This window comes from Podarcis tiliguerta (genome assembly GCF_965153285.1).
Source record: "Podarcis tiliguerta genome assembly, chromosome: 16".
Classification (NCBI taxonomy): domain Eukaryota; kingdom Metazoa; phylum Chordata; class Lepidosauria; order Squamata; family Lacertidae; genus Podarcis; species Podarcis tiliguerta.
In genome coordinates, this window is record NC_139549.1 from 10,739,510 (window position 1) to 10,767,110 (window position 27,601).

The 27,601-nt window shown below is 48.8% G+C and overlaps 1 protein-coding gene across 2 annotated transcripts in view; it reads right to left on the bottom strand.

Moving 5' to 3' along the window:
- Positions 1-2,339: 2,339 nt before the first annotated feature.
- ASH1L (ASH1 like histone lysine methyltransferase) overlaps positions 2,340-27,601 on the bottom strand; it is a 77,492-nt gene continuing 52,230 nt past the window's right edge. The window contains exons 9-28 of one of the 2 annotated variants that reach the window (XM_083418460.1): positions 25,441-25,486; positions 25,075-25,183; positions 23,801-24,007; positions 23,537-23,683; positions 22,602-22,710; positions 21,255-21,416; positions 19,783-19,877; positions 17,983-18,140; positions 17,262-17,414; positions 16,030-16,084; positions 15,759-15,891; positions 14,969-15,217; positions 14,063-14,149; positions 13,686-13,776; positions 12,314-12,452; positions 10,881-11,053; positions 8,622-8,788; positions 7,929-7,969; positions 5,974-6,278; positions 2,340-5,146 (exon numbers count right to left, since the gene is read on the bottom strand). In XM_083418460.1, the coding sequence (XP_083274586.1) occupies positions 5,055-5,146; positions 5,974-6,278; positions 7,929-7,969; positions 8,622-8,788; positions 10,881-11,053; positions 12,314-12,452; positions 13,686-13,776; positions 14,063-14,149; positions 14,969-15,217; positions 15,759-15,891; positions 16,030-16,084; positions 17,262-17,414; positions 17,983-18,140; positions 19,783-19,877; positions 21,255-21,416; positions 22,602-22,710; positions 23,537-23,683; positions 23,801-24,007; positions 25,075-25,183; positions 25,441-25,486 (2,718 nt within the window). In that variant the 3' untranslated portion in view covers positions 2,340-5,054. Of the gene's footprint in view, positions 5,147-5,973; positions 6,279-7,928; positions 7,970-8,621; positions 8,789-10,876; positions 11,054-12,313; positions 12,453-13,685; positions 13,777-14,062; positions 14,150-14,968; positions 15,218-15,758; positions 15,892-16,029; positions 16,085-17,261; positions 17,415-17,982; positions 18,141-19,782; positions 19,878-21,254; positions 21,417-22,601; positions 22,711-23,536; positions 23,684-23,800; positions 24,008-25,074; positions 25,184-25,440; positions 25,487-27,601 lie in introns of both variants that reach the window. The other variant, XM_083418459.1, reaches the window with a different exon arrangement.

Consider the following 27,601-nt stretch of genomic DNA (forward strand, 5'->3'; position numbering starts at 1 on the left):
CGGCTTTGCCTGACCCCTTCCTCAAAGTGCCGTGTGGCAAGTGGCTTTTGAAACGAGTTTCAAGCAGGTTGCAATATGGTGTGGGCAGAAATCCACACTGGCTTTGCCCAACCTTTCTGAACTGTAGTTCTGAGTTCCCCAGCTGCTACTCAAAGGATGCTGGTCCTTTAAGAGTTAATGGGTCACTGTCCCAGCAGCCTCGATCTGCCCTCAATCAGCTCCCATTTGCCTGCCTGCAAAATGATCCCTGCTGGATCCAACCAAAGGCCAGACTCTAGTCCCTTATAGAAATGGAAAACCAGAGTTTGAGAGCATCATTTCTCTGAACACCGGTTGCTGGGGAGCAAGAGCAGGAGAGAAACAATGCGCTCATGCTCTGGTTTTCCATTTCTATATGGGGCGAGAGTCTGGCCTTTGGTTGGATCCAGCTGGGATCATTTTGCGCCTAGACAGGATAGAAATAGACTCCGGATCTAGGAAGAAGCTGCCTTATACTGTGCAGACTTCAGACTCTTAGTCCAGTGTTCCCCAGTGGGTTTCCAGCTGCTTTGGGATTACAATTCCCATCATCCTTGCTAGCTAGAGATGATGGGAGTTGTAGACCAAAAACAACTGATACCCGTTTGGGAAACACTGCTTAGTCCAGGTAGCTCTGTATTGCCTATGCTGACTGGCAGAAGCTCTCCGGGGATCCAGAGTGGTGTGTGTGTGTCTTTCCTAGCCTTACTTGGATGTCGAGACCTTCTACAGTGGTGCCTCGCAAGACGAAAAGAATCCGTTCCGCGAGTCTTTTCGTCTTGCGAAGCAAGCCCATTAGCGGATTAGCGCTATTAGCAGTTTAAGGGCTATTAACGGCTATTAAAGGCTTAAGGGATTAGCGGTTTAGCTGCTAAAAGGCTATTAGCAGCTTAGCGCTTTAGAAAAAGGGGTTGGGGAGCGGGGAAAAAACCTCAAAAATTTTCGTCATTTTCGTCTTGCGAAGCAAGCCCATAGGGAAATTCGTCTTGCGAAGCGCCTCTGAAAACGGAAAACCCTTTCGTCTTGCGGGTTTTCCGTCTTGCGAGGCATTCGTCTTGCGGGGCACCACTGTATTTGCAAAACAAATGCTCTCCCATTGATCATCCCCAAAGTTTCAGACAGGGGACACTACCTAGAGATGGAGGAAGCTGAATCTAGGATCTTCTACATTCAGATCAGATGCTCTACTACTGAGCTACAGCCCATCCCACTTTCCCTCTCCCCTCCCAATAAGCCAATGGTGAATCAAGGCCTGCTAGGCTCCCAGCCACATCTGGCTATTCTTTCTACGCTACGAGATTTCCTTTCTGTGACCTGCGTCTTGCCAGGTATATAATTGGAGCTGCTGGGCACCCCTTTTAATAAAGATCAACCCAATTCCCCCCTGCTCTAGCAGACCTAAACGCAAACATCTTGTAGTCACAGCCACTTCCAAAGCTGAGCTAGGAAGACTAAGGGGAATGGTCACTAGTTAGGGGCAGGATTCAATTACACACTGGCCAATCCAAGTTGTGCAATTCTAGTATGCAGGGAGGGTCTTGCACAACAAAGCAGCTTCCCCAAAAGTTTGGAATTGTTGCAGGAAAGGAAGTTCAGGCAGGAACGCACTGGAGAGCATGGAACGACACGCTTGTTTGGATGTTGCAGCATCCACCCTTTGGGGCAAACCAGAATGAATGTGCATTGAATAGTCAACGTCGTCTTGCAAACAAATCCAGATGGAAAGCTCAATGAACATACTGGATGCACTTTTAAGTACAGTATTGACATGTGTGACTGTCAAAAGACCAGAACCTCCCCCTTGTGGTCATATGTTGAAACAAAACCTTCAAAAAATGTGGAGTTCTATTGTACATACTTTTATGATTCTCCTTTTGGGAAAATAAAATCCATAAAAGGTGCCACCTGTTTCCCTAATGAGAAAATATTAAAGAGGCTTGTTTGATTTCTTAATACATCAAGAAAGATAAAATAAAATCCAGGGAGTGAAGACATGACAAAGGCTTAGATGAATTCTGAGCTTCGGAGATGTGACTCTCTGTGCCAATTAGATATGTGTACTTAATGAAACCAATTAAGCAAATAAAAAAGGAAGCATTTCTCCACACAAGGCCAGGGATGTAACATGATGAGTCATGTGCCACCTACTGGCAGCCGTGTGAACTGCAACGTGACAACAACCTTACATTTTTATGTGTATAGGAAGATATGTTTGTGTAGAGTATCGCTTTGCTGTATTACTAGAATATGGCCTTCCTGTATTCCTTCCCACAGGAAAAAGTGCAGAACAAGTGAAAAAGAAAAACACCAAAGCCATTGAATAGGAAACATTTTTTTCCATTTAATACTAGAATCTCTCAGTATTTGAGATGCAGGCCTTTTATGCAATTACATCCAATGTTAAAATTGGTAATACATAATTTACAAAGATTAACATCAAAACAATGGTCTATTTAGATATGCTCTTGTAAAAAGGAAATATCTTAGCAGCATTTCTCCTCAGCAACCACACGGCCTATCCCCATGCAGACTAAAAAGAGTTCGTATCTATATTTGCAACAAACGTAGTGCTTTCCCCTCCCCTCCCCTATTTTCCTGGGCTTCCATCAGCGATCAGGTGAAACGCTGCCAGTCTCCTCAGTTAATACAAAATAAGCCACCCACCCACCCAGAATTTTTTTTAAAAAGTCAGTAATTTTCTACACCAGTAAGAAAACAAAACCAAAAACTTAAAAAAAACCCAAAACCAACAAATTCTTCGCACTTACCTAGAATTTGATTGTCTAAAAAACATTGTTTTTAGTCTTTCAACGAAAGAAAGATAAAATGGCAGAGCTAGTGTCTCGCATCAGGGCAAGCTTTTCATTATTCTTCTTTAAAAGGACTTCTCATGTTTTTTTCTTTCTTTTTTTAGTGTTTAACACCATTTTGAGATGACGATTTCCCCCCCGTTTTGAACTAAATGGAGCGACTCAAAAGATTTTTCAGACATGCGATTTTTTTAAAACTTTTTTTCCCCCTACGACACACATGAGTATTTAATACTCAGGGTTCTCCTGTACAATGCTTCTCTACAGTAAGAAAATATTCCAAACTATTTTCTTATTTGTCTTCTCTTTTTTTTAATAAAATATGCTTTCCCCCCCTCCTCCTCTTTCCCACCCCTCTCTTGACCCCCGCCCCCACCCCAAACTTTTTTTTTTTTTTAAATCGCCAGGTTAAAATTTGAATGGAATGGACCCTTTTGTTGTTGTTATTGTTCCAAACGAAGAGTAAAATAAGGATTATATAGTCAACGAGAATGTACAATCAGGACAAAGGTTGGTCCGTCGGGAAGGAACACAGAGAGAGATTGTGAGAGAGAGCTACCATATTGCTTTACAACCACACAGCAAAGGAAGGGGGAGGAAGAGAGAGGAAGATTTAAGATATATACAACTTGGCACATTTAAAAACGGGATTCTTTCGTAAGGACATCTAAAACAGGACCATAATATGCATATGAACGCCAAAGAGAGACTGAGAGCAAAGCCACGTTTAAAGGGCCAGTGTATGCCTGCCAGCTCCCTTTGCCCGTGCGTTGCTGGTGTCCGGAGGGAGGGGGACATGTGGTACGTCATCACGGAGTGATGCCCCTCCCTTGGGCCTGGCACCGGACGACAGCAACTAGGGCCGCTGAACACCCTACCGCGTCAAAAGCGAGGAAACGGTTCCTTCGCTGCAGCCGACGAGAGTTAACACTTGTGTCTTTTTAATCCACCCCCCTCCTTGGATTAAGGGCAGAGAGAGAGGCGGGAAGAGTAAAATACACTGTCTCTTTAAGAGACGGGACGCTTTTAAGCTGTACAGGTTTTATATATTTTTTTCTTCTTTTTCTTAAAAAAAAAAAGAAACACAAAGAGTAGTGTTAATCAGTGGATAATAGTCTACAGTTTCACAACAAATATGCGCTCAGAAAATACTGCTTGACGGTTCGTGTAGTGAAAGGTTGGTTTTTGTTTGTTTGCCTTTTGACAGTTTTCCTTTCTTTGTTTTGTTTTTTGTCTTTGAAAGTTTTCACAATGCACTGGACACACAAGAACCACAGCTTATTTAATTTTTTTCTTTTTTCTTATATATATATATATATTTATATATAAAACCCAACCGAAAACACTAAAACGAAAAAATAAGTAAAACAGGGTGAACTTGGCTTTATAAAAAATCTTCTGCAGCAAAATAAAAGGGGGGGGGAGGGATAGAGAGAGAAATTAAAACCACCGTTGTTCTCCTTGACCGCCCACCCCCACCCCCACCCCGAGGTGCAGAACGCAGAACCAAGTGCTTTCATTTCAAGTCCGTGGCCTCCGGGGCGATGGGGCGCTTTCCACGCAGAATGTCCGACAGCCCCCTCACGCTCGGAGCGCCACACTTCCTCTGTTGCATCTTGCGCAAAATCGAAGATCTCGCCCCCCCCCCCCGTATCTTCAGCCCCTCAGGGCCCGGACACTTCCTCACGCCCTCCCAAACAACTTCCGAAATCAGACTCTTGCGCCAGCTGAAGGAGAAATGATGTGGGTTCCTTCGGAAAGAGCGTGGTTCCGAACCGGTTCACCAACCCGCCCACCTTGTACACCCCACTTTTCCCTCCCCCTGGCGCAGGGACGCTGGGGTAGGGAGGGTGGAGGGGAATAGGTTAAACTAAAATTTGACCATCTTGGACAAAGAACCACAAGGTGTGTTTTTTTCCTTAGTACCTCAACATTGACAACAAGGCACGCCCAACACCACACACATCGTAAGACCACTGCCAGGCGGGCCGCGGGTGAAAGGGCAGGGTGGCGCGCCTGCCCAACCGTTTCTTCTAAGTGCTACAGAACCGTGGGGGGTGTTTTTTTTTGTGTGTGTGTGTCAGTTTCCTCTTGCCCACCTGACGCCCTCAACGCACACTGCAGAGGCACAGGAAGGCGGCAAAGCCTCGCCCGTCCAAGTCCGTCTCACGCACAATCCGACGGCGGAAAACTCCAGGCCGCAGCCTCTGTCCCCGGGGCACAGCGTCACTTCCGAAAGCTGCTCTCGGGAAGAACTAGAGTGCGCCGCCGCAGCTTCCTCCCCGAACCTTCCTCTAGCAGGTACGTGACGTCAATGGCTGGAAGAGACACATGCAGCAAAGAAAAATAAGAGTGTGGACTTAGAGAGCTAACGCTCTTGGAACCAAAGAAAGATGCTTTGCTACTTGGTAAAGAACCTCAGACCCAGAGGGCAGACGCCTCTCTCCCTCAGGCCATGCCCCCCACCAGCCTTGCTCTGTACCTCAAAGGACCTTAAGGTTCGTAAATAGCAACACCCTAGAGGTCCCGGGCCCTAAGGAAGTCAGATTAGCCTCAACCAGAGCCAGGGCCTTTTCAACACTGGCTCTGGCCTGGTGGAACGCTCTGTCTCATGAAACCAGGACCTTGTGGGATCCGATTTCTTTCTGCAGGGCCTATAAGACAGAGTTGTTCTGCCTGGCCTTTGGGCTTAGAATCAATTTGATTCCCTCCCCCTCTTTCTTTTTTCCTTTCTCCTCCTGTGAAGAGGCTGCATCTTAATGTTTTAATGTTGTATTTTAATCTTGTTTTTAAAGTTGTATTTTAATCAAATTATTTTTCTTATTGGTTGTTAGCCGCCCTGAGCCCGGTCTTGGCTGGGGAGGGCGGGGTATGTATGTATGTATGTATGTATGTATGTATGTATGTATAAATAAATAAATAAATAAATTATTATTATTATTATTATTATTATTATTATTATTATTATTACCAGCTGGGCTAGCTTTTGGTGTGATGATTATCTGGACTGCTTTGCTCAAGCTCCCCCGCTCCCAAAAAAGTTGGGAGCTAGACATTACTAACAATCCTCTAACTTTAAAAGAGGTTTCTGGAGAGGGGAATGGGGGGGGGGGAGGAGAAGGGGGGCTGCTCTCTCGCCTCTTACCATTTTTCCCTGGGATTTTCTCTAGGAGGGTGAGGAGGATGAGGTTGAGCCTCTCTCGCTGCATGTGCCTGCGTTCCTCCGGGGTGCAGGGCCGCCTGGGGACGGGGCTGCTCTCCTCCACCTTTTTCTCTAGCTCGCCACTCTCCTGGGGAGGCGCCTCTTTCTCTGGCTCTTCCAGGCTGGGCGCCGGCTCGCTGGGAGCCTGGTCCTGACTCACGATCACGTCTTCCATGAGCGGCAGGGGGTCCTCCTCTTGGCTCAGGTCTTTGTTCTGGGGCTTGGAACGGTCAGACTTCCAAGATGACCTGAGAAAGGAGATGTCAAGCCATCCATGTCAGGGGGAGAACTTTCCAACATGGTCCTCCCTCTCTCTCACACACACACACGGGAGGGATGCACACTGCTGCTGCAGCTTCCACTCCTTCTGTGCTGAGGGCTCCCTGTCCTTCCTCTCTAGAACTCTGAAAGGGTCATGTTTGGGAGGCAATCCCCCCGCCACATACCCCCAGTCTTCCTACATAAGAGGTCGCAGAATCCAATCAAGAATGTACCTTTTCAAGGCACTGCACAGAAATGAAGCGGCAAAATTCTGGGCTGCACTACTTCAGGCTGTGAGCAGTGTGTGTGTCTCAGTAGTGTTTTAAATTTGTTGTTAGCCGCCCTAAGCCCGGTTTTCTGAACCAGGAAGGTAAAGGTAAAGGGACCCCTGACCATTAGGTCCAGTCGTGACCGACTCTGGGGTTGCGGCGACTCTCATCTCGCTTTACTGGCCGAGGGAGCCGGCGTACAGCTTCTGGGTCATGTGGCCAGCATGACTAAGCCGCTTCTGGCGGACCACAGCAGCGCACGGAAACGCCGTTTACTTTCCCGCCGGAGCGGTACCTATTTATCTACTTGCACTTTGACATGCTTTCAAACTGCTAGGTTGGCAGGAGCAGGGACCGAGCAACGGGAGCTCACTCAATGGCGGGGATTCGAACCACCGACCTTCTGATCAGCAAGTCCTAGGCTCTGTGGTTTAACCCACAGTGCCACCCACGTCCCTGACCAGAAAGGGTGGGGTATAAATAAAAACCTATTATTATTATTTATTATTAGTACAGCACTCTGGGCTTTTGCATTGAAAACACTCCAAACCCCAATGGCATCTCCAGGTGGGGCTGGGAGAGACCCCTGCATGAAACCTGGCAGAGCCACTGCCAGTCCTTGTGGACAATGCCAGGCTACAGGAGTCAATGGTCTCACTCTGTATAAGGCGGCAGCTGATCCTCAGAGAGACACCACACTGAGGAGTGGGGCTTGGAGGGACGGACGAACGAACACACACACACACACACACATGTCACTTCTGCTCCATTTGGAGCAGTGATTTTTTTCCAGACCTCTGAGAGTGGCTGCCTCACTACTGCTCTCGGAGTTTTTTTTAAAATTTGCTCAAGAGCAGAGCAAACATCCTTTTAAACAAGTATGGTGAAAACACCTTCTTTTGCTTGCTGTCAATTTGCTGCCAAGTTCCACTGGTGACCCTGAGTTCTGGGAGTTGTGGGAATCCTAGGTTATGGCATGCCCCACTTTATTACCACCATCCTATCAGCTTTGCAGGGAGTGGGGATTGAGGGACAAAGCCCCTCTTTCTATGATCCTGTCCCTGAACTGCCCAGAGACATCTCTACTGAGGGAGCACCACACTCCATTTGCATGCTGTCTCAGCCTTCTGCTAGCGGCCTTGCAGGATGCCTTCTCTGTACTGCTTAAGTGTCGCAGGCAAGCTCAGCTGCTCTTGCTCCCATCCTGTCTAACTCAAAGGAAGGCAAGGGAAGTGCCGTTTGTGCTGCAGTTAAGCAACTGAGAGCAGGAGCTCCAAAAAGGTCTCTGCAGAAGCACCCACCACACTGAAGGCCCTAAAAAAGAGAATAAGAAAAAAAAAGGAGCCAAAAGAAGCTAAAGCGACTCACCTGCCTCCATTCCTCTTGTAGTTGTCTGGTACATAATGAGGCTGCAATGGAGGAGTAAAAGAGAACCAAGTGAAAGTTCAGAGGAGGCTTAATGCTGTAAGCGCAGAGAAATAGCACCTGCTTTCCTTGCAGAAGGTCCCAGGTTCAAATCCCCGCGTAGGGCTAGGAAAGGCTTCCTGGAGACCTGCTGTCAATCAGTGTCAACACAGCTGAACCAATCATCTGACATGGTAGAGGGCAGATTCCCATGCTCCTCTTTAATTCCACCCTATATATTCAGCAGCATGAGAGCTGGCATCTTAGGTTATTTTACTTGCAGCTCAGTGGGAAAGTACGCGGAATTGAGGGAGGAGGAATGTGATTGTGCTATAATGCAGGTGCTTATCAATGTACAGCTTGGAAGAGCCTCCCACTCTGCCACTGCTGCAAAGGAAATCAGATCTGAAGTCAAAGGAAATCAGGTCTGAATTCATCCAGGAGATGGCAGCTTCCTGCAAAGGGTGGCAACTTAAGAGAGATGCTCTGATTGGAGTTGCCTGTGGCTTAACCTTATTATTCCACCCTTGTGTCCGTAGGAACAACCAGTTTGTGGTTACTGATGTTCGCTTGTAACAGACTAAATGAAAGCAGAGTTTTAGCATGTGGGTTAGGATTCCCCTCATTGCCAGAGAGAGAAGCCGTGGAGCCGCTCACCGAGAAGTCTCTTTTCGGCGTCGTCCTTTTGGGGAAGTGGTCGAAGGCGTAGGACTTGGTGCAGACTGGGTAGCGGTTCCGGTGGATCTTGTAGAAAAGGTGGGCTGACTTGTCGAGGCGGTAGTCGCAGATGTAGACATCCTGCTCCTTCACCCCCTTTGGCCTTCCTGTAGGGAGTTTTGGCACAGCAAGAATATAAGGTGAGGCAGCGTGCCAAGAATCAAAATAAGCACGACTACGGAGCTTAGCTGTTCCAAATTCCTCCTGGCAGGGCTGGAGAGGGTTTTTAAAAACTAAATAAACTTGCCACCCTCGCAAAACTGCAGGATATTGTCCTTTTAATCCTTGTTACTGTAACTTTCCCTGGACGGAAGCAAATGTTTGTCCCCGCATTTAAAAAGAAAAACAACTCCTTCTTTATTCTTACCTCCCAATGAGGTAAGAAGGTTTAGCATGTGGAAGTGGTGAAGAATTTGGGGGCAACTTTCTGGTTTTCAGCACAATTCGCTTTCAGGTTAGCCACATCTGAGGGCAGGTAATTCTGCTCTGTGTGTCTGCCTGGTGAGTAGCTAAAACTGGCTCACTTAACCCTCAGCACACAGACGCAGCAAGGACTGCCTTCCTCCTGCAGGTGCTGGCGCCTAGGCTAAAGCAGTGAACCTGGCACAGATACACGTATGGAAAGGCCACAGCTCAGTTGCAGAGCATCTGCTTTGCATGCAGAAGGTCCCAGGTGCAATCCCTGGCATCTCTAGGTAGGGCTGAGAGAGACTTTTGCCTGAATCCCTGGAGAGCTGCTGATGCTGCCAGTCAACGGGTTGACAACGGTGAGTAAGATGCAGAAAGGAATGACTCGGCATGAGGCATGAGGCTTTCTGTGGTCTGTGTTCTACAGGGAACGGGAGTTAAGCGTGTGCTGTTGGAGGAGACCAAAAGGGTCCGCGTGGCCCAGCAGCCAGTTTTCTACAGAGGCCCAAGTTGACGCTCCTGGGAAGACCAGAGGCAGAGCTTGAAGGCAAAAGGCTGTGTCAGGGGTTGGCAAGGCTTACTGGGCATGGGCCAGACCCCTCCCGCAGAGATCCTTTGTGAGCCGGACTGGCACAGTGCAACGCTGGAAATCGCGTCTGCGCATGTCTGCGGCGCCGGAAGTTGCTTCTGTGCATGCCCAGATACTGGAAATCGCATCTGCACATGCCCACGGTGCTAGAAATTGCTTCTGCACATGCCCAGACACCAGAAATCGCGCCTGTGCAGAAGCGATTTCCAGCGTCTGGGCATGCGCAGAAGCAATTTCTGGAGCTGTGGAAGGAAGTCCCCATGCCACGCTGTGCCGGTTTAGCACAGCGCGCGGGGACTCACCAAGCAGTTTGGGGGTGGCTCATGGACCAGTTAAGCGACCCTCATGGGCTGCTTCTGGCCCATGGGCCTTAGGTTGCCAACCTCTGGGCTGTGTCCTCCACCCCCTCTTCTCAGCAACTGGCATTCAGCGATTCCATTCAATCATCACAGCTATAAGCAGCTGTTGACAGAAGCTTCACAGAGGTCTACCAACCATCTTATTTTAATGTCACCTGAGAGCCACCATCCATCACCAGATATGGTGGCAGAACCACTGAAATTAATGGGCATGAACAGCTTTTGCTCCACTAATTTCAACGATCCTCCTGTGAATTTTAGGCGGATACCGCCTGTCTGGTCCAGAATCCTCCTTCGTTGGCCTTTACCGGCAAGATTGATTTAAATGTGTGACCCTCTGCAGCTCGAAGCAGCAGGGCAAGAAAAACACTTCTCTATATTCATTTTCACCACACTGCATAATTTTATAAACCTCTGATGGCGCCTCCTCTCTGACCGTTAAAAAAACAACGCTTTGGATTTCCTTGTGAGGAAGATGATCATCCTCATCTCTGCCCCCCAATCATTTCTTTGTTATTCCCTAATCTCAGCGTTGTGGGTTCAAGACCCATACTGGGCAAAAATATTCCTGCGCTGCAGCGGGTTGGACTAGATGACTCTTAATGGTTCTATTATTCTATGGTTTGCACTTTTCCCAGCTCTAGCATCTCCTTTTTAGACAGGACACAACCAGAACTGTGAAGAGTGTGTACAGGCTGTCGAAGGGGTATTTCAGGGCTCAAACAGGAGCTTTTACCTATTTACACCTGGCACTGTGTGCTGGGGAGCACAACAGCCTGGGATCATAGGTCCCCCTGGAGAGAAAAACCAAGTGGCTCCAGGCCGCCGGGAGTGTTGACTTGCCTTTGCAATAGGTGTAGAGATCCAGGACGCAGCAGGTGCCCACCACGGCCTCCAAGGGGATGATCTCGTACAGCGGTACCCGGAACAGCTCGTTGTGGTAGAACTTCCGGGAGGGGGAGTGGTGCGTTTCATGCGGACGGAAATAGTGGTGGCCGAAGGCAAACCGTTCCTCCCTGATATAAGGAGGAAAAAAGGAAAGAGGTGTTTCCATTGGAGCTGAGATGACGGACCCAACGCACCCACACGCTTCTTCTTCTTCCTCCTCCCCCTCCTCCTCCTCTACAGAATTTGCTCCCTTTTGCTAGGCTGACAGCCACAAGCCCTGGGATTCGGACACAATAGGTGAGCTGAGAGGAGAGGTGGTTTGGATGCTGACGATGGAGCACTGACTCATGAGAGCCCCAGCCAGACCCAAGGTGACCTCAATGAGGGAGCTTGGCTTTTATTCCTCTCCCTCCTGGTTGCCTGCAAATGATTCTGTGTTTACGGAGGAGGTTAATACGATCGCTGTTAAATATAATTAAGTTTTAAGTGTGTACTCATTGCCAGGCCTCAACCAGAAGCTGGGAATTGATCATTGCCATGCAGAAAAACGCAATTTTACAGCAGAGATTTGGCAGGCACCCTCCTTTTCAGCTTTTAGGCATCTCTCAAAGATGTTTTTATGCTGACTGATTTAGACAGCTGTCGAAACTTTCTTGATTAGCCATTCATTTTAATTATTTGGCTTTTATGGCATATTATGCTTTTCCGAACTTGTATAGATTGTTGTACACGCACCATAATATTTCGTGTAACTTGGTGGCACACACACATATGTGTGTGTGTGTATGGTGGCATAAGTATATAAATATATATTATAAATATCAAATATATTTATGGGTGATGAGTGCTGAGGTTCAGACCAGCCAGCCTAAGATTGAAGATAAAGATCTGAACTGCAGCCATTTCTCAGTGCAGTAAGAGCACACTAGTGGAGGAGCATGACCACATCCTGTGAAGCTCTCACTGGTCTCTGGAGACAGGGCTTAGCTGAACCTCCTGTCTGCATTGGACACATCCGCCAAAGGAGGAGAACGATGTCACCCAATGAATGATGTCCTCCAACCCTCCAGGTCTTGCTGGCTTACAACTGCAGCTGGCTATTCTTGCTGGGGATCGTGGGAGTCCAGCAACATTTGATGTGTGTGTGTGTGTATGTGTTAGTTATAGGTTACCCACCTCTTTAGTTTGCTCACCACAGGAAAAGAGGTGGGAAAATCTTACGGCTTCATGAACTGCCACCACCTGCTACTTTCATGCAAGGGAGGGACGGGGGTGGGAAAATTCTCCGATGACACGTTTTTGATGGGAGTCCAATGTGGCTGGTCTCCCACCAAACCTCAGTGAGATCGAGCTCCGCTTTTTTAAAGCAAGGTGGGGCTGGGACTTACTTCTCGTTCTTCCAGAGCTTTTCGATACGGAAGATGTCGAGTCTCTCTCTGTTGATGTGGGAGAGCAGGCGGTACGACTGCCGGACAGGGTGGCCGTCTGGGGTCCTTCGGCTGTCTCTCATCAGGTACACACAGTCACCTGTTGATGGGGAGGGGAAGGGCGTATCAGAGCGGCTTTCTCATACCCCAGCAGCGTGGATTTACAGAAGCCTAACAAACTGAGTGGTGGTAGCAGAAGTGGCTCAGCAGTTGAAAGCACTGGCTGCGTGCAAAACGAACTGCCAGGTTCAATGAAATGGCATCTCCAGCTAGGAAGCCGGCTGGATCAGACCAAGCCTCTGTCCAGTCTAGCATCCCGTTTTCTTTAGTGGCTAACCAGGAGCCCACAAAGCAGGGGCTTAAGGGCAATGGGTCTCCCCTGTTTGGTTTGAACAATTAAGCATTCAGAGACCTCCTGACAATGAACACGGATGGCCCATTTAGTCTTAGTGGCTAAGAGCTGTTGAGTGGAGCGGTCTCCCTCAGGAGGTTGAGGACTCTCCTTCCTTGGAGGTTTTTAAGCAGAGGTCGGATGGCCATCTGTCATGGATGCTTTAGTTGAGATTCCTGCAATGCATGGGGCCGGACAAGATGGGGTCCCTTCTGACGCTACAATTCTGAGATTCTAATACCATGACTTTTCCATAAAAGCTGCCTAATTCCCTTCCTCCTACCCAACTACCACCACAGAGCCCCGATTTCTGAGGCTGAGGAAACAACCTGGAGAGATGCTGGCAGTCGGACCAGGTGGCCCCAGTCCTTAGGTGGCCCAAGATTTCTAACTCGCTTAATGTCTCACCTTTAATTTTGGTACCCTCAATCAGTGAGCGAGGCAGGCTCAAGCACCTTGACAAACAGCAGTCGCGAGAGAGAGGATGGATGTCCCAAGGACCCTCTCAGCTGCCTCTTAATTAATCCAAATCCCCAGAATCAGTGCTTTTGTGTCTGAGGTAGTTCCTGGAGGGGAGAGGGCACCAGGCACTCTATGCTATACTGTGAACTGTATGAAACACCTAGAAATCTTCAGCCGCGACGCCAATCCTCAGTAATATGGATAGTATCTGTTGTCTGGTTCGGACTAGTCTGTAATGTTCAACACAGCTAAATTTGCAGAGAAAGCTGCTAAACTTAGAACAAGCTACGTGACTGCCCTTGAGATTTAAGGTTCCCGTTTTATGTAAGCATTATTTATTGTATAGGTCAAGTTTTTATCTTTATGTATAGTTTATGTTCCTATGCTTCTGCTTGGCTACAACCTGTGTTTTGGCTGCCTTCTTAAAAACTTTGAATATTATGATTTCCCTCCCGCCCACAAGGAAGTCAACACACCCACCTTGACGTAGCAACAGATCATCCCGTAACAAACAGATGAAGTAAACGCAGCCAGGCTGGGCGTAATGAGGTCGGGGAATCATAGGAACCTCCTGCGAGAAAGAAAAAGGCAAAAGGCGTTGACAAGTCTTGTCATCCTGACGACGTTTAGAAACAAAGATGAACGCAGACGTAGCACTAATAAAGCCTGCACCCTCCATGTAACCCTGGGGACTGTGGTTTTGTGAAGAACATTTGAACGCTGAAGGGCTACAATTCCCAGGCTTCCTTGAGGAGAAAGCCACTGAAACAGCCCGGCTGTGTGAAAAATAAAGAGGCCAATGGCGCGAGGGTTTCAAAGTCACCCTGCCCAGTTCTGGGCAAGCGAAGGCGGCTTACCCTATCCACTGTGCGAGGTTCACACTGCTCACACAAGTAGTGTTCAACGTCAGAGTTCACCCCCATACAGTCACAGTGCTGCCAGACCTACAGGAGAAAACAGACAGGTCGGAAAGTGCGGAAAAGGAGATCCACCCCAAAGCATCAGAAGATGAGTTTTATTTATTTTAAAGCATTTCTGAACTGTTTTAAGATTTTTTTTAACTCAAACAATTCAGCCTAAAAACAATGTAACAGCATCTTAAAAACAGAGATTATCAGGGATGGATAAGGCTGCCTGAGACGCCAGAGAGTCAATGTCAAGCAGAGTAGAAAATACTGACTCATATGTGCCAGTGGTCTATTATTCTATTATTCATTCTATTATTATTATTATTATTATTATTATTATTATTATTATGTGCCACCCTTCACCCGTAGATCTCAGGGTGGTTCACAACATAAAATTACAATATAAAAACCACAAAATTCATAGTAAAGGTAAGACCATCAACAAACCAATAATGCTCCCTCGCACAACATATTTAAAAGGGCATCGGATGTTAATTAGCCAAAGGCCTGGTTGAAGAGGAAATTTCTACCTAGCGCTTAAAGGTGTATGAAAGTGCCAGTCAAACCTCCCTGGGGAGAGCGTTCCACGAATAGGGAGCCACCTTCTGGCCTTCTTGTGGAGGAGGCGCATGAAGAAGGGCCTCAGGGGGCGCACCTCTGTTCTAATAGGTTCAGATTCCTCTGGCCCACCAATACCAGGCTGCTATAGAGGAGGGAATCCAGCCATTGGTTTGGGCCTTGCTTTTTGACAGAACAGGGCCAGATATAGGGGCTACGTGTGAGCAGACGTTTCTCATCTGCAGCAAGAATGCAGCCCCGTCTCGTGCGGGAGAGGAGCGCACAACCCGCCCTCACCATGCACTTGTCGCACTGGATCATGAGCCCTTCGTCCTTGTACAAGCCGCAGATGCAGCGGATCACGTCCTCGTTCTTCTCGTGCCCACTCTCCTTCTCGCACATGGAGGTCTCGCTGCTGTCTGCCTCGCTCGCCGTCTCTCCGACAATCTCATCGATCTGGGCAGCTGCCTCGTGGCGGGCGTTGTAGTAGGCCTTCCGCAGCCGGCAGACGTCCCGCCCAATCGGGGATTTCCTGCCGTAGTACTTCTGAGCAGGAGACAAAAGTCCAGAAACTCAGAGCCTTTCCCACCCCCACTGAAATGCCCTTTCTGCTTCAATCTTTGCCGCCATAAAACTCTGACGTAGGCGTCCCCTGCCCCAGTCCCATCAATTTCTCCTTCCTACCCACCAGTCCCTCCCAGCTTGGTTCATTTTCTTCCACTGCAAGTAACAAGTGGGCACTGCAACGGAACATTGCAGCATATCCGCAAGACGCAAGGGCAGTGGCTTCTGATTCAAGACTCCGCCCGGCCTCGGATGGAAGTTGTATGAGTTCACTGGGGTTAGGTGGGGTTCTCAGGAGTGGGGTGGTGGAAAGGAAAAAGGACATCTCTCCTCCTCTGCCACTCTCCCGAGGCCCTTCCTCTACTGTGTTATTTGGTGTCGCAAGGCCTCCAGCCCAGAACTTGAGCATTTCAGAGAATTGTATGCAAGGCAATTAATAAATACATCTCGACTCTCAAAGGACCAGCTGGGACCCTCGGCTAGAACCAAGTGCCTTCCTCTCCCAACACAACAGCAAACTCACTTCAGTGTTGCGGAAGACCTTCAGCATATCGCCGTCAAAAGCTTCCACAGTTTTGTAGTAGCCTGTCAAGATCTGCTTCTCGATGGTGGTGAGATCAAGGGGGTCGGAGATCTTCTCATAGTAATCTGCGTTTCTAAACCAGGCGGGGGGGGGGAGGGGGGAATGTGCAAGGTTACTGATAAGCCCGTATTTGAGGAATGACATGAAACCTCTTTTGTAAAATCACAGATTCTCCACCACTCCCCCCCTTTTGAGAATGCTAAAAACCTACTTTTTCTTCGGGGGAAGATTCAGCAAAGGAGTTGCAAGCAGCTGTCTGGAGGAATCTGTAACGGAAGCAGAAGGATGCGGAGCAGTTGCCACAGGGGTTTTACAGTGTGGTTGGTCTTGGGCAGTTTTTGGGGTGGGTGGGCGTTATTTGGCAGGAGAAATTATGAGGAACTATATGTGGAAGAGAAACACATGCCCCTTAGACCCTGACGTGCCTAAGTCACAGCTACATCACAAGCCGAAATTAAGAGGCAATGCAATTTACAGTTTCTTAGAAGGGGCCCTTTGTGGCAAGTGCTATTCAAGTTCATGCCCTTCTTGGGGGCTCAGGTGGGGCCACGGCGAGATAGATGGGCCTTTTGGTCTGATCTAGCAGCCAGGCTCTTCTGGTGTTCCGATGAATCTTATCCACCTGCTGTGTACTCCCTTTCCCCCTTCCTCAAATTCTGTCCACTACTTCTAGACCTCGAGCCCCTTCTGCTACAGCTCTTTACAATTCAAGACTAAGGAGGTGGGAGCAGCATGCAGTGGCGTAGCGTGGGTTGTCAGCACCCGGGGCAAGGCAAGTAATTTGCGCCCCCCCCCCGCTGCACTGTCGCTCCCCCAGATAGTCCCTCGCTCTCTCTCCGCACCGCACCGCACGCCTGGCACCCTCCCCTCCACAGTGGGCGGCGGCTCGGATCGGATTTGCACAGCCAGCACTGCAGTGAGAGAGAGTGAGTGAGCCAGGTAGGGGCAGAGAGCTGCGAGTGCGAGCGCCCCCCCCCCAGATGTTGCGCCCGGTGCGGCCGGCCCCCCCTGCACCCCCTACGCTACACCACTGGCAGCATGTGTATCGAACACTTGACAGTCCTCATGGGTGACGGACGCGAGACAGAGGTTGGCCACCCCACAGTTTAACGGAGCAAATACTGCAAAAGCCAAGGAAGTGTATGGGAAGCTGCCTAATACAGGATCAGACCACTGGGTCCACCGCACTCAGTGTCACTGTTGACACTGGCTGGGCAGCAGTTCTGCAGCTTTTCAGACCGGGGTCCTTCCCAGCCCCATCTGAAGATGCCAGGGATGCAAAGCCTTCCCCCAAAGTAGCTCCTGCTCTCACCCATGAGCCACTCATCACTGAACCCCTGAAATCCTACACTCAAGCTCTCCTCCCTCTGGAAACCCAGCAACACAGGATTGTGGAGCCTGTCAAACGATCAGCTCCTGCTTCTGGCCCTCGGCTGCCATCACCTTTGTACGAGATGATCCCGTCGCAGATCTCCTTGAAGATCTGCGCGAGGCGTGCGGCCCGCGCCACTTCAATGTTCTCCTCGGCCGCAGCCAGCCGCCGTGTCCGCACTGAGCGGGAAGTCTGCAGGGCAGAGAACTGTGTCATGAAGACATCTGAAAAAGAGAGGGGAGGAAGAGACGCCTCTTTAGTCGAAGCCCGCAGGAACACAGGAAGCAACCAGCCCAATTAGTTTGGTTTTGTCCGCGCTGACAGGCAGCGGCTCTCCAGGGTTTCCGTCTCTCTCAACCCTCCCGGGAGGCAGCTAACAAGAGAACCTGGGACTTCCTGATCTGCTACTGAGCTACCTTCCCATTTCCTCTCCCCTGAACAACATGTATGTCTGAGGGACTTAAAAACCGGCCACTCTCATTGTACAGAGCGGGGGCTTTACATATATCATGCCACTGCTGCTGCATATCTAATTTTAGATGAATGCAGCGCAAAGGGTAAAGTGCGGTCAGGGCACTGCTTGTCCAATTGCTTGTGGCAAGGCGGAATCGCTTTTAGGCGACTAGGAAAAGGAGGTTCAAGTTTGGTTCATTAGGTCACAAATATCTGAGACAGACAGGATGGCGACTTTTTGCAAGACTGATTTGAGAAAGGTTAAGGTTCATGGAATGCTTATCCAGGAGACACCAAGAAAGGCTGGGAGATTCACACCAGTTGAAACAGGGCACTGACCAGATTTTATATTGCCATCATCCCGGCACATCCCATTCCAGCGGGTGTATAGCGAGGCGGACTGAAGGTTGTCGCTGGCGTGCTTGACCTCCTCTTGCTTCTGCCGGATCTTCTCCCAATTGCGCACCAAGAAAACGTGATGCTTGAGCACAAAATTCCTTGGGGAAGCACAAATAAAGATGAGGGATGGGGAAGAGAAGAGGTGGGTGCTGAAACAAAAGGCTTTCTTCACCTTCCAAGGTTGGCTGCTGCGGGATATTTGCAGCACATCGCCACAGCACAGTAGTGAGAGATCCCTGCCCTAAGGGGTGAGATCAGAATGGGAAGAGGAGGAGGAGGAGGAGGAGGAAGGGTCAGGAATAGAGACCAAGCAGGGGAAGCATCAGACAGATGCCAGGGAGGCACAGGTTAAAAGCAAGGGTTGGGCCATTTCTGTAGAAAGGCTCGACTCAGACCTACCAATCCCTGATTCGTTCTGATCGTGATTCGGAACACATAATCACAGCCTGAGCATCTTAATAAAGCCATGATTTAGACCTGCTTGTCTGCTTCCATTTCCCCACCCATTCAGCTTTTATATAATGCAGTTGTCTCTGGGGAGGCAGCAACAAATCTGTGGTTTGTCAATTCTAACATCTCACCAAACCACTTTTTAAAAAAATCCTTATTGGCCGGCTGTTTGCAAACCATGGTTTAGAACATTGTGCAAAGTCACAGCTAAAGCTTTCTCAATTGTGGGATGGCATGAGGTGTGAATAATTTCACACAGCTGCTTGTTAAGTATTGCCCATCATGTATTACGTACTACTGTGCATTACCGGATATCATGTATTACTGATTATTATCAGCAATAATTATGAAATTATATATACAGGTTTTTATGTAGAGATAGGGAGAGAGAACACTGCATGCATATTTTTGTACTGTATTTGCAAACAGTCTGCATCTGCACTGGGACTATCTTAACTGTTCTTATATATGGAATTGTTTTTAAATGTTTGCACTGCTTTCAATACATGGAACTGTTTCAGTTTGTTTTTACAATTTTCTTGTTTTACTGTGGTAACAATTTCATTTGTTTTACAAGTGTGCACTTTATTGCTGTAACCTGCCCTGGAACCTTATGAGACCTGCTGAAACCATTTTTGTTTGGGCAAGTCTAAATGTGGATGATGGTGTGTTTCAATCTCTTTTTAGTTTACTGTTGATGCTAACAGTTTTCTAAATGTTTTTATTGATAATTTATTGTTTTTACTCATAATTTCAATATTTCCTGTAAACCGCTTACAAGGTATCATTACAATCAAGTGGTATATATATTTTGTATATATATATATATATATATATATATACACACGATAAAGTGTGGGTAAAAAAATATCTAACAAATAAAGTTGCTTATGTTATTATGTTGCAAACCATCCTGTGGTAGTTTCACAGAATCATAGAATTTCAGAGTTGGAAAAGACTCTAATGATAGGCTCTTCTTACTTTCTGATCTCAAAAGGGAGGGCAGAACTTTCTTAAATCAAAATGAAATAAACTGAGCCAAAATGAAGCTTTGGGGGAGATCTAGCTCAGGCTTCCTCAACCTCGGCCCTCCAGATGTTTTGAGACTACAATTCCCATCATCCCTGACCACTGGTCCTGCTAGCTAGGGATCATGGGAGTTGTAGGCTAAAAAAAACATCTGGAGGGCCGAGATTGAGGAAGCCTGACCTAGCTCATGCCCCCTGCGCCCAAAGTAGGAGGGAGACTTGCTGGGAAGAGACAAGGGAATGGAGCTGCCCTCTTCCTCACCTTTCCCTGTTGGACATGGGCTTCATTTGGAGCTGCGGTGTCAGCCGAGTCGGGGTACTTGAGCTTTCACTGGGCTCCTCAGGAACGTGACCCTTCTGTAAAACAAAACAAACCCTTCTTGAGAAGAGAATCCAAGAACAAAGAAAGCCAACTGCGAAAAGACAGTGGTTAGAATCCTGAACTTGGGTCGGGCAGGTTCAAATTCCTACTCAGTGTATAGCTGAGCTGCCCAACACAGGGAAGATTATTTCCCTTTCAGGGCTTCAATGTTTATAATAAAGAAGGGAGGGGAGGGTGGAAGTTAAGGTAAGTACATGAAGCAAGATGGGGCCCCCACTTTGTTCCTCTCATTCAAAACCATTATTGGAACAGGCATGTCCATGCTGTTCCCTCATTACCAACAGGAGGTTGATTTGGGTCTGGGTGGAGAAGCACGCAGAACAGGAAGCACGTGTTATATGCGCATCCCATCCCACTCCCATTTTGTAAAATCTGAAAGAGTTGCTGAAATGGGGATCACATTCATGGTGGACAGAAGCATCCCAGCTGGTGAGGAAGAGAGACCCCCTACTGTGGTCAACATTAGCATGAGTGAAGAGATGTCGTGGATGGGAAGAAGAAGAAGAGGAGTTTGGATTTGACATCCCGCCTTTCACTCCCTTTAAGGAGTCTCAAAGCGGCTAACATTCTCCTTTCCCTTCCTCCCCCACAACAAACACTCTGTGAGGTGAGTGGGGCTGAGAGACTTCAGAGAAGTGTGACTGGCCCAAGGTCACCCAGCAGCTGCATGTGGAGGAGCGGGGAATCAAACCCAGTTCACCAGATTATGAGTCTACCGCTCTTAACCACTACACCACGCTGGTCCCCCCCCCCCCCGAGAGAGTATCAAGTTCCCTGTTCCTGCATGATTATATCAGGGTGGTCCAATGCCCTCAAGCCTCTTTTGGAGGTCATCGGCAATGTTTGATGCTCCCCAAGTCCTCACACTACCTTCCCAAAGCCAGGTAACTGAGGCCCTGGGCTTCAGGAAGGAGGTGTGAGGGCTCAGACAGGGTCCTAGAGACCTCCCCAAAGCCAAGTGCAGTGTTTACCCAGCTTTGGGAAGGCAGCATGAGGGCTGGGGAGGGGGCACTGAATTCTGGGATTGCTCTCTCCCGCCCTCCATACACGACAAGGCAGAGTGCGGCCCATGGGTTCCATGTCACAAGTACTCTTGAGGCACACTTGGTATGGAAAGTTGGGCCGCCCTGCGTTAGATCATTGCCACAAGTAGCAAGCAGATTTATTGAAAGAAAAGTCAAACAAACTGAGCACATGAAGTGGTCCCGCGCTAGATGAAACCACTGCTACCCACTATGCACGCCAAATACGAGCTCTCAACCACGCTCACCCCCTCTGACCCAAGCGGCAACTGTAGGCATGGAGTGTGGCAAACGCCCCCCACACCTGCCTCCTGCTCTGTGCACACTCACCCTCTTCTTCAACTTGTGCTTGGATTTCCTCTTCTCTTTGGACCGGCTCGGCCTCCTCTGGGCAGTGACGGGCTGGTTGGTTTTGCTCAGGAGGCCGTTCACGCGCTGGCTCTTGCCCCCGATGATCCCTCTGCACTTCTCAAAGCCGCATTTGCAGAGTTGCTTGGAAGAGAAAGGAGACAACACCCACCTTGAAAATGCCCCCTCGGCAAAGCTTGCAACCCAGGCCAATAGGACCCATCAACAACAACTGCCTGCTCATACAGTCCCATCCATTCGATGGGACACCGCAGGGGCCAATGTATGAATGGGCTTGTTGGCACCTCTGTGTTTCTGCCTCCTTTTTTGTGATGACTACTCTCTTTACTGTGCTGGAGCTGCTGTCTCAATTTGGCAACCTGAGTGGATCTATCCTTCACGCATGGAGGATAGTGTATGCGGGGATCTCATGGCCACTGTCCTGTGAGCTAAGACCCCGTTACTGTGTTCAAATAAGAGGCATGTATTATGGTGCTAAAAGGTAAAGGTACCCCTGCCCTTACGGGCCAGTCTTGACAGACTCTAGGGTTGTGCGCCCATCTCACTCTATAGGCCGGGGGCCAGCGCTGTCCGAAGACACTTCCGGGTCACGTGGCCAGCGTGACATCGCTGCTCTGGCGAGCCAGCGCAGCACATGGAACGCCGTTTACCTTCCCGCTAGTAAGCGGTCCCTATTTATCTACTTGCACCCGAGAGTGCTTTCGAACTGCTAGGTTGGCAGGCGCTGGGACCGAACAACGGGAGCGCACCCCGCCGCGGGGATTCGAACCGCCGACCTTTCGATCGGCAAGCCCTAGGCGCTGAGGCTTTAACCCATAGCGCCACCCGCGTCCCTATTATGGTGCTAGGTGTGCTTAATTTCCTGGGCTTTTGGCCTGCCCATTCTGCATATGGGCAAACTGGGGCTCCTCTCAGGTGAGAAGCTTTCTGCCGTTGCTGCTGCTGCTGGGCGAGCACCTCTGCCTCACCTTTGCCCTTCCCCAACTCCACCATACTGCTTGCTCCTGGCAGGGCGACAGTAGCAGATGTCAAGCTGAGCATCTAGGGTGTCTACATCTGCTTAAATGAGGTGTCTTGGTATACTGGCTGCTATAATTTGAGGGGCCCTTTTTTGGCAAGCGTCTCATGAAAGTCTGCAGGGTGCTGCGCTATTATTAACAGAATTTCCCAGGTGATCAAAGTGATCTCACGGGGCATCTCATACATTTGCGCCTCCAACTTGTACCAATAAGGAGGGACGAGGGAATTAAAAATGCGGCTGTGCTCTTCTCCCCCAGGCCTTCCTGGGAGGGATGATGCAACCCTCACCTGCTTTTCCACATTGAAGGAGTGGAAGTTGTAATCGTAAGTCAGCTCGGTGCCGGCAGGCATATCCTTCAATGCATAGAGCCCAATCCTGTAGACACCGTTGACGGACCTGCAGGCAGAAAGGGAAGAGGATGTGCTTGCAACTCTGGACAGGGCAGGAAGGCACGACAGCTGTCTCAGCACCGCCAAGGTCCTGGAAGCGTATTATACCTCAGCTGGAAACCAATGTCTCCCCCACCCGCAAAACGGTGCTCCAGGAAAGGGGCTGGAATTGTGGCTCAGTTCTCTTGTAACCATGGCTTCCCTGGGTCTGACAGAGCAGCAGGCATCAGATCTTAAAAAGTTACACAGCTGTTCTTAAGATGACCAGCTGGAATGAGAGACGGTGTCCGTCTACACCAGGGGTTGGCAAGGTTTACCTCGCCTGGGCTGGTTAACTCCACGGAGATCCCTCTGTGGGCCGGATTGTGAGCACATGCCCCCACGATTTCTGGTGTCTGCGCAGACATGATTTCCGGCACCACAGAAGCGAGTCGCTGCGCTGTGTCAGTTTTAGCACAGCTCGCAGGGACTCGCCGAGAGGGCAGCTCAGTTCGGGGGTGGCATGTGGGCCAGTTAAACGACTCCCATGGGCCTTAGGTTGCCTACCCCTGGTCTACACCCTCTAAACTGGTTGACAGCTCTACTCAGAACTGGGGCAGAGAGTGAGGCAGGGGAGAAAGAAGAGGGACCCCAACCTTCAGGCAGACACTGTTCTTTTAGGGTTCTGTGTGCAGCACTTTAAAATAAACCAAGTACTGTACACACGGATGCACACACCTAGGGACTGGACACAAGCGTAGGCCATCAGTTTTATAAAGGTACTAAAAGGCTCCGTTGTTGCCATAGCAAAAGCAATGAAAACTAGCAAGGCGACCCCCTCTGGAAGCTCTTACCATTTCTGCATCTCACAGTTTGGGTTGCAGCTGTGGTTGATGAAGCGCGCCTCGTTGCCCATGCGATAGCTGTCAATCACCATCCCGCTGTCGAGGTTGAGGCAATAGTGATCGCTGTGGTTGTGGTACTGCTCAATCATCCGGTTCCTAAAGAACAACGTGGGACAGCGCAGCTGGTGAAATACTCCCCGTCCTCTTGCTCTTCTGAACAAGGGCTGTGCCACCAACGCTTCTCCTCCACCCGCCGCGTTGCCCACGGCTTACCTGAACTCCTGCTCGCTGACCACTTCTCCCAGGTACTCGATGATGAACTGCCCAGCTTTCAGGGGCTCTTTTGTGCGGATGCCCCAGCCCTTCTCCTCGGCCCGGAAGCGCTCCAAGCACTGCACCCACTCATGCCTCTGGATCCGCTGGTTGCAGCACTGCTCCCCGCAGGGGCAGGTGTTGGGGGAGCACTCGGCGAAGATCATCCTGAAAGCAGAGGGAGGGAGGGCAGGCTGGCATGTCAGCGCGGGCGCAGGGAAACATCAGGAACATCGGGGCCGCCTTTCCGACAAACCTTGAGGCTCGTTTTCAGGGTTTATTTAAAAAACCGTTTTTATCCACGCTCCCTTCCAACTAGCTCAGCGCCGTACATATGGTTCTCTGCTACCCATATTTCCCTAACAACAACTCTGCAAGGTAGGTTAGGCAGCCCTGTGTAGGGAAGTTTTTGCTGTGTGATGTTTTGCGGTGGTTTTATGATTTTTTGGAAATTATAAAACCCAATCAGATGGGTGGCATAAAAATAATAAATAAGGAGGAGGAGGAGGAGGAGGAGGAGGAGGAGGAGGACGAGGACTGCATTCAAACAAAACCCTGCCAGGTACAGTGGTGCCTTGCAAGACGAAAAGAATCCGTTCCGTGAGTCTCTTCGTCTAGCGGTTTTTTCGTCTTGCGAAGCAAGCCCATTAGCGGATTAGCGGATTAGCGCTATTAGCGGTTTAGCGGCTATTAAAGGCTTAAGGGATTAGCGGATTAGCTGCTAAAAGGCTATTAGCAGCTTAGTGCCTTAGAAAAAGGGGGTGGGGAGCGAAAAAAAAACCCCAGGAATCGCAAGACATTTTCGTCTTGCGAAGCAAGCCCATAGACAAATTCGTCCTGCGAAGCACCTCCAAAACGGAAAACCCTTTCGTCTAGCGGGTTTTCCGTCTTGCGAGGCATTCGTCTTGCGGGGCACCACTGTATGCAGTTTTGTATCCAACTGAAAAATGTTCCCAGCTTAAATTAATGGACCTAAATTAAACCTGCCCATTAATCTCAATGATTCTACTGTGAGTAGGGCTTAGCAGTGTGTAAGTTAAGGCTGAAGTGAGGGTTTGGACACCCAGGGCTTTTTATGTAGGGCCCTGAAGTCTGAAAATAGTGCACCCAGTGCATGATGCTGCCTCACCTTGCTACTTGTGAGAAGAAGGTCTCTTAATTTCCAGTGATTCTGTGTGTGCACACGGACATGTCTTCGGTTGCAGCATTAATTATGTTGCGGCCCTGCAACTCACCTGTTCAAGCAGTCATCCAAACAGCCGTTTCTGTTGCCATCCTCTGCCTTCTTGCAGTTGCAGGTCGTGGCCTCGTAACCAGAAAGAGGCTTCACATCCACATAGACGTCTGCAGAGGGAAAGGAGGAGTGAAAAGGATCTATCAACTTCTGAAACAGAGCTCCTCCCAGTCTACAAACCTCTCTCCCGGCTCGCCCACCCCGTTGACCTCAGTCCGTAGAGAAAAGAGTAAAAGGCGGCAGCCTAGGAGCGGGGCTACTGCCAGGAGGTCAAAGAGGGTGCGGTCAAGTGGAGATAAAAGGCTGGCAAGGCTCCACAATTGAGGAAACCATAAAACCAGGGCTATATAAACACAAAGCTACTTACTAGAACGGATTTTTTTATAAAGCGGGACGTCTGGCTTTTTATACAACTGGAAAGAAAAGAAATAAGTGTTCTTTATCGCTTTGCAAGACAACAGCAGAATAAAAATTTGCATTTTCCCCCAGAAAGGAAGGTTTGATTTATGCCTGACAGAGCCTAATGAAGAAAAGCCTTTGTTATAAGAGCACCAGAGAAAGGTTTTGATCTTATTTTTTTGTTTTTTAAAAACGAAAACATTTATTGGCCTGGATCCAAAGAGCCATGAGGGGAAGGAGAACGTTTCTTAGTGCTGTTCTAAAACCTCATGCAGTTCAGTGCCACAGTTCAGTGTGTTACACTTGTGATGGAAAACAGAAGATACAAAGGTGTGGCCCATAGAATCCAGGGGGCCATTAAGATGATGTTGAAAAGGGCATGTGAGAACATCTTGGCTGTGAGTCCTGGAAGACATGCTCCCTGCCTGGCAGGCCTTTTCCACCAGGCCTGGGAGGGGAGAGCCCTGGCTGACTCCAGCTACAAAAAGCTGAGACTGCTGAGCAGACTCTTGAGCTGGGGTGTTGCTGTTGCAGAGAGAGATGTTGCTGTTGTTCTTTTGTTTCTTTATTTTAGATCTTGTTGTGATTCACGTGGAAACCATAAAGTTTGGTTGTGCATTTTTTTAACGTTTTATTTATTGCTTATGACCACTTTTGTTATGTTGTAGTCATGCATTTTTTGCATGTTGTAAGCCGCCTTGAACATGGTTTGAACTGCGGAAAGGTGGTCTACAAATAAAATTATGTTTGCACAGGTGGAAGAGCTTCTTTGGGTTGCCATCGGTTTTGGGGCAATGCTCAGAGGCAGCCCTTCTAGGAACATAGGAAACTGCCTTATACAGTGGTACCTTGGTTCTCAAACTTAATCCACTCTGGGAGTCCGTTTGACTCCCGAAACTATTAAAAAACCAAGGTGTGGCTTCCGATTGGCTGCGGGAGCTTCCTGCACTCAAGCGGAAGCCGTGTTGGACATTCAGCTTCCAAAAAACGTTTGCAAACAGCAACACTTACTTCTGGGTTTGCGGTGTTTGGGAGCCGATCAGTAGCCAAGCCATTCGAGTACCAAGGTACCACTGTACTGAGTCAGACCACAGGGTCCATCTAGACACTGACTGACAGCAGCTCCCCAAGCAGCCCTCCCTGGAGATGCCAGGATTCTGAATGCTCCCCCATGAGCTACGGGAGTGGAACAGACTTTAATGCCAACTGAAGAGGATCTTTGGACCCAAGCCACAATGTTCATTTCCCCCTTTTAACAGTAGGGCTCCCCAATCCAAGAGAGCAACCAGCTCTATCCTAACTTCAGTTTCAGAAATGTTGCAGGACCAGGTGGTCCCAGAGTGTCCACTTGCAGCTTTGTCTATATGGGGAAGGCTTTCTCTAGTATAAAGCACCCCTGGAGCAGTTCAGCAAAAAAATAGACAGAGGCTTATACTCATTTCGAGCGCCATATCAAAGAATCCAACAAATATGCAGCTTCTTGACTAAAATCAGCATGGCCTATTTTGGGGCAAAGACATAATTCCCTCTCAAAAAGAAGAAGCAGAATCCAAAACCAGTTTTGTCAGAGACAGACGTGCTTGGAACCAGGTACTATCTGCACCCTTTTGACAATACTTAAAGACGCCTGTAGATCTCATTATGGAGTTTCCCCGTGACGTGTTAGGAATGTGAAATGAGGAAATGTAAACAGTAAACCATGCAAGCTTTGCAATTAGTAAATATATATATATTTTTAGAGAGGGGGCTGAATCACTGAACAGAATAGGGTGGGTGGGAACAATTCCTTGTTTCTATAGCATATTGCTAAATAAAGTGGGCAAGAGGAAAAAGCAGATGCTTAATTATAACACACATTGTCCCTTCTGGACTGCATACATACAGCCCAGTACATGGAATCCTGGGAACTGCAGTTTACTCCAAGCTAAAATTCCCAGCACCCTCAACAAACTACAGTTCTTGGTATTCTTTGTGGGAGAGAGCCATGTGCTTTCAAGTGCACGGGGTGTGTACGCAGCCCTGGATTTCAAAGTGCTGCACATCCACTAATCCGCAGTAATCCTAAAAATAGTCCTCAAAGGGAAGCTGGTGTTATTAATCCCACCATGCAGGTGTGGAGCCCAGTGGGA